Raw genomic sequence first — 12,035 nt, 5'->3', positions numbered from 1 at the left:
TTTTGATGTTATTTACTCAGATGAAAACACGGTGTAAGTATTGAACTTGTTTTTGCTTTATTGCTCATGTACATGGTAGTATTGTCTTAAACGCTTAAGTGACCTCCGTTTGCATCAGCATAGTTTAATTCTTTTCTATTATTTCAATGGGTTTTTGTAGAGGTTAAACAATGAAATTAGGTATTTACTAATATGCAAACTTAAAACAAAACAATGAAATTAGGTATTTACTAATATGCAAACTTAAAACAAAACAATGAAATTAGGTATTTACTAATATGCAAACTTAAAACAAAACAATGAAATTAGGTATTTACTAATATACAAACTTAAAACAATGAAATTAGGTATTTACTAATATGCAAACTTACAACAAAACAATGAAATTAGGTATTTACTAATATGCAAACTTAAAACAAAACAATGAAATTAGGTATTTACTAATATGCAAACTTAAAACAAAACAATGAAATTAGGCATTTACTAATATGCAAACTTTAAACAAAACAATGAAATTAGGTATTTACTAGTATCCAAACTTAAAACAATGAAATTAGGCATTTACTAATATGCAAACTTACAACAAAACAATGAAATTAGGTATTTACTAATATACAAACTTAAAACAAAACAATGAAATTAGGTATTTACTAATATACAAACTTAAAACAAAACAATGAAAATTGAGTCCCATGAAAATAAATGATGCTACGATATGTCCTTGAACCCTGCCACATCCTTGCATCTGTCCTTGAACCCTGTCACATCCTTGCATCTGTAACTCCTTTACTCCATCTCCTCCTTTCATTTGTTCATTACCCTGATCCTTGCATCTATTTGTTACCCTCTCTCATCCTTGCATCTGTTCATTACCCTGATCCTTGCATCTGTCCTTTAACCCTGTCTAATCCTTGCATCTGTCCTCTAACAATGTCTCATCCTTGTAGCTTTCCTTTATTCTGTCTCATCATTTCATCTGTCCTTTTTTCTATCTTATCTGTGCATCTTTCCTTTATTCTGTTTTATGATTTCACCTGTACTTTACTGTCTGATCCTTGCATCTGTTCATTGTCCTGTATGATCATTACTTCTGTCCATTAACCCTGTCACACCCTTGCATCTGTAACTCCATTACTCTGTCTCCTCCTTTGCATCTGACCATTAACCCTGTCACACCCTTGCATCTGTAACTCCTTTACTCTGTCTCCTCCTTGCATCTATTCATTACCCTGTTTCATCCTTGCATCTTTCATTTACTCTGTTTCATCCTTGCTTCTTTCATTTACCCTGTCTCATCCTTGCAGATGTCCTTTACTCTGTCTCATCCTTGCATCTCTCAGCTACCCTGTTTCATTCTTACATCTTTCATTTACTCTGTTTCATCGTTGCTTCTTTCATTTACCCTGTCTCATCTTTGCATATGTCCTTTACTCTGTCTCATCCTTGCATCTGTCTCAGCCTACGATATTGAGTGGAATTTTATGTTAATGATATTACAGAGGCATATTTTTGTTCTTGGCTTCTTTTGTAGGATTCATAGGGGGATATAGCAAATTCAGATGTTTATATATCTGAATTTCAATTATATATTTTAATATCTATAAATCAAACTGCATATATCTGTATCTATCATTGCATAACAGGAGGACACATGATGTTGCCCGTTTCAGATTCTAATGATCGTGTTACTCTATGGGCATGGGATGGTTAGTGTAATGTATTACATTTCAGATTCTAATCGTCGTGTTACTGTAATAGGGTGGGATGGTTAGTGTAATGTATTACATTTCAGATTCTAATGATTGTGTTACTGTATGGGGGTGGGATGGTTAGCGTAATGTATTACATTTCAGATTCTAATGATCATGTTACTGTAATAGGGTGGGATGGTTAGTGTAATGTATTACATTTCAGATTCTAATCATTGTGTTACTGTAATAGGGTGGGATGGTTAGTGCAATGTATTACGTTTCAGATTCTAATGATCGTGTTACTCTATGGGCATGGGATGGTTAGTGTAATGTATTACATTTCAGATTCTAATCAATGTGTTACTGTAATAGGGTGGGATGGTTAGTGCAATGTATTACATTTCAGATTCTAATGATCATATTACTATATGGGGGTGGGATGGTTAGTGTAATGTATTACATTTCAGATTCTAATAATTGTGTTACTGTTTGGGGTGGGATGGTTAGTGTAATGTATCACAATTCAGATTCGGATAAATTTTACTGGGGGCAGGATGGTTTTTCCGATGTTTCTGTGTTACTATCTGGGACTGGGATGGTTAGTGTCATTTTTCACATTAGGCAGTTTGTAATAAAGTGTAGAGATTTGTGATGTTGTAGTTGTTGATGAATATGATGATGTTAATGTCATGGTGATGGAGGTGGTAGTGGTGCTGATGATAGCATGACAGTGTCATGGTGATGGAGGTGGTAGTGGTGCTGATGATAGCATGACAGTGTCATGGTGATGTAGATGGTAGTGGTGCTGATGATAGCATGACAATGTCATGGTGATGTAGGTGGTAGTGGTGCTGATGATAGCATGACAATGTCTTGGTGATGGAGGTGGTAGTGGTGCTGAGGATAGCATGACAGTGTCATGGTGATGTAGATGGTAGTGGTGCTGATGATAGGATGACAGTGTCATGGTGATGTAGGTGGTAATGGTGCTGACAAGAGCATGACATTTTAATGGTAATGGAGGTGGTTCTAGTAGGGAGAGTGGTTCTGATGGCAATTTATACACATTTGTTATCAGAAAAAAAGAAGAAAAAAACAACACTGCTTGGACATTTTACTGGCTGTAGAAGTTCCAATCACTTGAATAAATAGCTATTTTGTTTTGAATTTCTTGGCATAAGTTAAAATTGAAAATATATCTTTGGGCTTTATGAACAATTTTGTTTCAGGAGTTATTTGTTACATTTTCCAATGATTTATCGATATTTGTGATGACTGTAGGCCCTTTCCATCAATTTACTAAAATTTGATCATGTTCAACAGTTCATTGCATGGAATGTGTGTGCTACTTGGCCATTAGATCATTAAAGAAATATCACAGTATTTATTGAATAATAATGAAACTTTTTTTCACTTGTCATTTTTTTACTTTCTTGCATTTAAACAAGATCACACTTATCTAAGTAAAATAGCCGTGATTGCATATTTTGTATGAAATCAGGTAATGAGCAGCAACAATTGTTAAAAATTTAATTGCTGCGGAATTATTGGAGATCTGGAAATTGTGAAATTTTTTAGCCATGAAAATATATATTTGTAATACAGCAAAACCAGTATAGGGTTGGCACCGTTTCCCTCATGGAACCAGTATAGGGTTGGCACCAGTTCCCTCATGAAACCAGTATAGGGTTGGCACCATTTCCCTCATGGAACCAGTATAGGGTTGGCACCAGTTCCCTCATGAAACCAGTATAGGGTTGACACCAGTTCCCTCATGGAACCAGTATAAGGTTGACACCAGTTCCCTCATGGAACCAGTATAAGGTTGACACCAGTTCCCTCATGGAACCAGTATAGGGTTGGCACCATTTCCCTCATGGAACCAGTATAGGGTTGGCACCAGTTCCCTCATGGAACCAGTATAGGGTTGGCATCATTTCCCTCATGGAACCAGTATAGGGTTGGCACCAGTTCCCTCATGGAACCAGTATAGGGTTGGCACCAGTTCCCTCATGGAACCAGTATAGGGTTGGCACCAATTCCCTCATGGAACTAGTGTAGGGTTGGCACCAGTTCCCTCATGGAACCAGTTAGCACATTCTTGTGTCTTATCCTTGATTGTGTGTAGAATTATTGGCACTGGCAGAGGAAGCAACTCACATGTAATTTATGGTACATTTTGTTTCTGCATCTAACAAAAATACTTCAAAGAACCAAGAATAAGTTGTGATTTTGCAGTATCTGTGTGGTGACTGGTACGGACTTTATAAATGACACTCAATGGACTTTATAAACTTTTTTTGGAACAGGTGGCCTTTGTATGGAGGTTAAATTTAATTGAAAGCAAGAAATTAATTTTGGCTGTATGAGCAGATGTGCTTCATAGGTTTGGATTTAATATGACAGCTTTTACCATATGCACTTTAAATCCAGTCACTGCAAGCTACATACACCCAGATCTACCATCACATAATATAATGGCTGCTCTGGGTCTTTGCAATTTGTTATGAATGATCAGCAAAATAAACATCATAGACCCTGATTTGCCAGCACAGATATGTTAAGTTGTCCGTATAACAGAGGAGTCCATAATAGACATGTTAACTATTCTGTATAAAGGGGTCCAAAATAGACATATTAACTAGTCCATATAAAGGGGGGGGGGTTCCAGAAAATATATGTTAAATAGTCCATATAAAAGGGGTTCCATAATAGACATGTTTCTTCATATTATTATACAGCGATGACACTTTGTCCCAACAAAATAATGAAGAGAACAAAGTGCAAGTCAGCTTTTTATATGAAAAATGTATTTTTAGAATCAAGTTATTGCCTTATTTTCTATTTCTTTTTTTTTCAGTACCAGCAGGAGCATATTGTACTTACCTGTGAAAGATGGCTTGAGCTGAATTTGATTCCCTGTGTAAGGATATTCTAGCATAAATTTCAATAGTTCAGTTGTATCCTAGTGAAAATGTGACTGATGTTTGATGAAATATCTTTTAATTTCACTGAAAAGTTTGGTCAAAATGTTAGTGAGATTTCACTAAAAAGTTTGCTGAGAATTTACTAAAATGTTTATTTCACTAGAATTTTGACAAAAAAATTTTCATTATCATCATCATCATCATCATCTTTATTTCCTTCCATGGAAGATTACATGATATAAGAATAAATCATCTGAATACAATCAATAAATATATAAAAAAAAAAAAAAAAAAAAAATTCTATATTGGAATACAAATTCTTACACAATATCACTCAACAAAGTGTTCGTCAACTCATAAGTTGCAAGTTTCAGTACCTTATTTACAGAAGATAGCTGCACACTGCATGACAAAGTATGCTGCATACAGGACGAATAGCTTGGAGTTTTCTTTGTCGATTACTCCTGATGGTAACCTTTTACCTAAAAGATATTGTAGTTGCAGCTCATCTTCTGCATTAAATAACGTAATGTGCAGGCTCAGGGGAAATTTATCAGTAAGGAAATCCCAGAAAGAATTTCGAAAGTTCGACATATAAGGACAACTAACACAACAATGAAGTATCAAGTCTGTATAAACATTCCCACATCTAATACACATATCAAGCTGTGTTTGTGGAACAGCAGCCCATAGTTTAGCTACATATGTAAATACCTTAGTGTGTTGTCTAGTTTTAGCCGACTGCCACACTGAGGCAGGTCGTAAGTATTCGTGTATCGAAGAGAACCTATCAAAATCTGCTTGATTAGACATACGAACTCTCCAGAGGCTATTTTCAAGACCAACAATTTTTGACCTTACAATTTCTTTCCAATTATGTTTATCTGGAATTTCAGAATGATGTAAATAATCAGTTAGATACCCGAGCAAGTCAAACTTCTTTAAGGTATAATATAAATTTGAAATTAACCCGCAGCTTGACATGCATCCGCTCAGAATGAAGTGAAATAACGCAACGTTAAACACACGTTTAGTATGTACATTGTTAGGCATCAAACACAATCTGTGTAAAAACATCAATTTTCTTCTATCAATTTCGGACTGCGCTGATGTCCATCCTAGCATTCCCAGGGCAATGTCTGATCTTGTATGTATTGGAAAACCTTGTAAATGTTTGGCAAAATACCTCAGAGTTTTATCCAATAAAGCGAGGTCACTTTTTGAAATGTTACACCATAATTCACTTCCATAAAACATTGAAGGGAAAATTACCTTTTTAATTACATTTGCAGCAACCAAAGGATTTAAACCATTCGGTTTAATGCCAATACCAAACAGACCGTGAAAAGATTTTTTCCCTTTCTTGCATGCATCGAGTATTGCGTCATGCGACGTCAGCTTTGAGTTAATCCGGTGACCCAGGTGTGTTGCCGAATCGGTGACCGGCAAACATGACGGGCCAAGATACCATTTCATATTGATAAAATTCTTGTATTGGGGTCCGAAAATGATAATGTATGACTTTGTAACACTAAGCTCGAATCGCCACTTATTACTGTAGTCGTATGCTATATCTAACAGCTTTTGTAGATTGCTAGGATATATAGCCAAAAGTGAAATATCATCAGCTAGGGTTGGATTTCCCACAGCTAAGGATCCAGTCTTTGCTCCAAATCCACTATTTTCTAACTGTAGCAGCAAGTCATTTATAAATATTGTGTACATCAAGGTTGACAAAACACCCCCTTGTCTCACTCCTTGGCCAATTGAGAACCAATCTGAAAATTGCCCATTTACAAGAACTTTACTCTGTAAATTTGTATACATGTTAAAAAATATCAAAAGGGATTTACCCGTAATTCCCAACGTGAATAATTTAAAAAGCAGTCCTTCGTGCCACACGGTATCAAATGCCTTTTTTGTATCAAGAAAAGCAGCAAAAACCCGTGAAGCCATGTTTACATTATATTGTACTGATTGCAACAGCACAAAACTCGCTGTTGTGCAGCCTAAACCTTTTTGGTAACCATGTTGTTGTGAACTGGGTATACTAGAATTAGTATCTTTGAGCCAAGTTACCAAACGTTCATGAATAATTTTCTCAAAGGTTTTGTAGATAACAGGCAGTAAAGTAACAGGCCTGTAACTTTCGAGGGAGTTCTTTGATTTTCTGTTACCTTTGTACAGTGGTATTACTAACCCTTTTTTGCAATCTACAGGTATGTAAGATTGATCAATCATCCGAGTAAATAAAATTGTCATACACTCGATGAGGTAGTCGCTGCCATAGATCAAATGTTCATTGCAAATTTGATCATGGCCCGATGCTTTTGATTTCTTTAGACCTTTAATGATTTCTCTTACTTCATTTAAACTGATACTGGTCTGTAAGGCCTCGATATGGCTTACTTCGTCCTGTAGACCCCGATTTAATTCTCTCTCTATAAATTCATAAAAGTTTCCGTCAAAACTATGGTTTAAATTCGGCGTGTGAATGTCCTCATAGTATCTAGCAAAGCCATTTGCGATGGAATCATCATCACGGACACAAACTCCATCAGTTGATAGTTCCTGACAAAAATTTGTATTGTTCCCTCTCTTAATGTTGATCATTTTCCAAAAGTGTCTTACATCGCATTCATGTGCTTTTTCAATTTCTTCATACACCTCCCCCATATATTTTTCCACAGCCAGTTTTTGAACGTTTCTAAAGTCTCTCTTCTTATCTTTATATTCTCTGTAAGAATTAAATTGACTACCCCTCGGTCTTCCCTCATTTATCCAAGTATACCTAGCTTGTCTTTGAAGTTTATGTGCTTCTTTGAGTTCATTTGACCAATATGGTTTGGCATGATAATTGAATTTAGACTTTGGAAGCGCGATGTCGCTTGACTGCTGTATTGCATTAACAATGTGCTGGTAAAAGCTATCAACATTGTCCGAAATAGTATCTATATCTAAAGTTTTCAGGCGAAGGTCCAGCTCAGATTGATAGTTTTTCAAGATATCAGCGTTTAATTTATTCCAGGCTATGTTGTTTCTCTTCATAGACTGTCTGAAGTCTCTCCCACAGGTCACTGTACGAAGGGAAGTAAGGATAGGGAGGTGGTCAGATATCGCGTGCTCTTCGTGATCTGAAACAATGTGCACACTTCGTAATCTACCTATGCATTGATCCGACAGTACAAAATGATCAATCATCGTTCTTGCTGGGGTGAACGTATAGCGGGAACCAGTGCATATTATTAAATGTCCAGCACTCACTAGATTATTATATCGCAAGAACTCATGAAATACTCTATCTTTGTAATCTCTGAAAGTGGCTGGTTCAGCTACTGCATTGAAATCACCAGTAAAATACACGTCCCCCAGCTGTGAGTACTGATCATAGAGATTTTGAATCAACTCAATTTGCGCTTTGTAACAATCTATGCCATATAATAGGGTCGGCATATATACACAAAAAATATATACATTTTGCATATCAGGAAATTTGAATTCTATGCCAACAACTCTGTCACTATTAACTTCATCTATAAAGTTAGCATATCTCATGAGAGAAGTTTTGCAGAAGATTGCAACTCCTCCTTTACCACATTTTATTAACATACAATTAGAGGAAATATCCTCTGCCTTAGCAGTGCATTTATAATCAGAACGAATAGTATCGCAAAATGGAAGTATGTGCTGTAATAGTTTATGTTCAGTTACGCAAGCTACGTCAACATTATATTTATCCAGCATTGCACTAAAGCTAAGAGCAGAGGACATAATTCCTCTAACATTCCAGGTCAGTATATTAAGATTCATATTAACTTGCAATATAGGCATATTAATACTTATGCATCGTGAAAGCAGGACTAAAATGACAAAGATGACAAAACACATTAACTTACGACAGAACATAATGGCAAATTTATGAACAATTAACTGTCACCCTAGTCACAGAATATCGCATCCTGCACCTTCATTTGCCTCCTGATCGCGATTGCTAAACCTGTCTCGCCAAGATTGATTCCCATACCACCTTCTTACATAAACACCTTTTGGCCATGTTACATCATTTTCAACAGTGTCGCAGTCTGAATTATATACAGTCAGCTTGGCCGATAGACAATTACGTCTACTGTGGATAAACTTTATGGATAACGGATCTATATCGTATTCTTTCAAGAATTTACCGAGGCCTTCAGCAGTAGATTTGACGCCAATGCCACCCACATAAAAGCGCCTTGTTCTACGTCTAACTACACCTTCAAATACAACATTCTCATTTTTGTCATCAACATCCTCATGTCCAACAATACTCTCTGAACCTATTTCTAAACCTGATTTACCAAATGATCTAGGTCTTTCTACCTGACCCCCAATAACGGTAGGTATCTTGCTAGGAGGGGTTTTCAAGTCTATTGAATTTCATTGATTTGGAATTTGAGTAAATAGTAACATTTCAGAGTTACTATATATAGTATTTTACTGAAGTTTCAGTAATTTTTCACAGACATTTCAAATGAAATAATGGATTATACAGCACTTCATTAACCAATGTAATACTTCAATAGAAATGAAACAAAATTATAAAGCTGTTATAATTATATGACATCCATGAGATATGGGAGTTTTACTGCAGACTCGACTTTTGAATGTACAAACTGATTATATTGTGATTGATTGAATGACTCCTTGATCCATAAGCAGCCATGACAAACATTTATCATGATCTAATTACTCTGATTTTACCCAGAATTCTAACACAGCTAGAATATTTTGCTAATATAAACAATAATAACACCCGTGTTAATGAAAGTTGATTCTATTTGTGGGTCATGAAAACATTGCAAAGATATGACCTTCTTTGATAGACATGGGTATCTGGCAACAATATTATAATTTCCCCACCAGTGATCTATACATTGTCCATTCTTAAATTCTGGATGTGAATCCGTTTGGAATTATATAACTTCTCATTCAGCACATTAGACCCTATTGTAGAGTTGGTAATGGTAGTTCAAATCACATTCCCATCCACTTGGTAATTGTAGTTCAAATCACATTCCCATCCACTTGGTAATGGTAGTTCAAATCACATTCCCATCCACTTGGTAATTGTAGTTCAAATCACATTCCCATCCACTTGGTAATTGTAGTTCAAATCACATTCCCATCCACTTGGTAATTGTAGTTCAAATCACATTCCCATCCACTTGGTAATGGTAGTTCAAATCACATTCCCATCCACTTGGTAATTGTAGTTCAAATCACATTCCCATCTACTTGGTAATTGTAGTTCAAATCACATTCCCATCCACTTTGCATTCAAGCCAGTCTCATTTCTACAAATTTTTCAAACCGTTATTCAGACTCATGTCAGGCAGAAAAATTCAGAACACCATGTTTGGCAAGCAATCTTGTTCCCATCAATTTCTGTTACATGAAGATTCATTGGGCAACTACACACATTTGACCAATGGGAAAACTCCTTACAGCCATCATCAGCTAAATAATATATGGAAAAATACTATTATAAGGATCATTGTGCAATGGGACTGAACAGACCAATTTTTAAAAACATTTTTGGATACGATATAAAAAATCTGTCCATATAAAAGAAAGTGAGATTCAGGTCAGGAGAAAAGCAGAATTCTGTTTTAAAACAGAAAACAATCTTGGTGCCTGATGGCAGGTACATCCAAGTCATGTTAAATAAAGAAAGCAAAAACTAACAAGGAAAGATGTGGAAAGAAGTTATTGATCTCAAAATGAACAGTAAAATTAGAACTATCAGAAATGGGAAATATGTTTCGCTGAAAATTTTAAAACTGTACAAGAAACAAAAAATAAATTACATTGAAATGGAGTAAAAGGTTCATTTTCTGTATCATTAACGTTCAGTTTCTCAATGATAATTTTTTTATTGAAATTTCATTAATTCATAAATTTTTGCAAAATCTCAATGAAATTACAATCACAAAACCTCGCTTATATTTTCAGAAATTTTGGCAAAATTTCACTGAAATTTCAATTACACTTTCACTTGGGTACTGCTTAAAGATTATTCATCTAAGTGGGGGCTATTGTTTTTTCCATTGAAAATCCTTAGGGAACCTACCTTCTAATATTTATAGGAAAGGGGGGTTGGTGGTAAGTATGAACTTGTCAGAATAAGCTCTAAAAGAAAATTGGTCAGAATTGTAAAAAGCAGTGGGTCAATTTAGTACGTTAATTAATCAAGCATTTGACATTGGAATCTTTTTGTAAGCAAAGAAAGATTTTGAATCAGACATTTAAAAATGAAATGTTCCCTCATGTTAAAGAATACAAAGGTGATAGTTTATCTTTTTGAAAACCATTGGTTGTATTGCTTGTATTTTTATAGAACTAAATACTTTAGTAATTCTCAGGTGAACATATTTATTTTTAATTGGCTATTCTGTGTTTGCTATTATTTTTAAAAAATTCCTTTTTTTGCTGGTTTTGAACATATTTGCCTTGTTAAATTCTGTATCATGAGCAAATAGGTTTTGTCCAAATTTCATTTTATGTTATGTCAGCTTGTTTACCAGTATATCGTTGTAAATTAATTAATCAGCTTTAATTTTGGAATTCTGTTATCTTTCCATGTTTTTATATTCCCACCATACAGTAGAGCATATTATGTTATGATGTCTGCCACTTCATCTGTCTGTCTGTCTGTTACCAATTTTGTTTCCACACAATAATTCAAGTTCTCCACCATCTACAGTTACCAAGTTTCCACACAATAATTCAAGTTCTCCACCATGTACAGTTACCAAATTTCCGCACAATAATTCAAGTTCTCCAACATCTATAGTTACCAAGTTTCCACAGAATAATTCAAGTTCTCCACCATCTATAATTACCAAGTTTCCACACAATAATTCAAGTTCTCCACCATCTATAGTTACCAAGTTTCCACACAATAATTCAAGTTCTCCACCATCTCTAGTTACCAAGTTTCCACACAATAATTCAAGTTCTCCACCATGTACAGTTACCAAGTTTCCACACAATAATTCAAGTTCTCCACCATCTATAGTTACCAAGTTTCCACACAATAATTCAAGTTTCCATAGTTACCAAGTTTTGTGGATGTCTTGCCCTTGGGATGAGGAAAGGTAAACAGTTAAGGTCTATGTGACTGAAAGAATAAACATGTAATTTGACACAGTAACTTGAATCCTCCATTATTTATTGTTAACGGAACTTTCTGAATGCTTGCACTTGAGGTAAGGAAGACTCCTATTGATTTTGTATCATAGGTCAAGGTCACTGTGACTGAAAGAGAAACATGTAATTTGACACAGTAAGTTGAGTCCATCATTATTTATTGTTACCAAACTTTCTGAATGCTTGCACTTGAGGTCAGGAAGAATCCTGTTGATTTGGGGTCATAGGT

At 35.2% G+C, this 12,035-nt stretch overlaps 1 protein-coding gene across 3 annotated transcripts in view; it reads left to right on the top strand.

The window, feature by feature from the left end:
• LOC149795676 (BTB/POZ domain-containing protein 16-like) overlaps positions 1–12,035 on the top strand; it is a 263,165-nt gene that overhangs the window by 113,847 nt on the left and 137,283 nt on the right. For all 3 annotated transcript variants that reach the window (XM_089965525.1, XM_089965523.1, XM_089965524.1), the window contains one exon: positions 4,552–4,614. In XM_089965525.1, coding sequence (XP_089821651.1) covers positions 4,552–4,614 — 63 coding nt within the window. The remainder of the gene's footprint in view (positions 1–4,551; positions 4,615–12,035) is intronic.

Source organism: Sinohyriopsis cumingii, chromosome 7 (assembly GCF_028554795.1).
Source record: "Sinohyriopsis cumingii isolate HCF-2022 chromosome 7, ASM2855479v2, whole genome shotgun sequence".
NCBI lineage: Eukaryota > Metazoa > Mollusca > Bivalvia > Unionida > Unionidae > Sinohyriopsis > Sinohyriopsis cumingii.
Note: the sequence above shows the minus strand (reverse complement) of the source record. Positions and strands in the feature narration are given on the sequence as shown.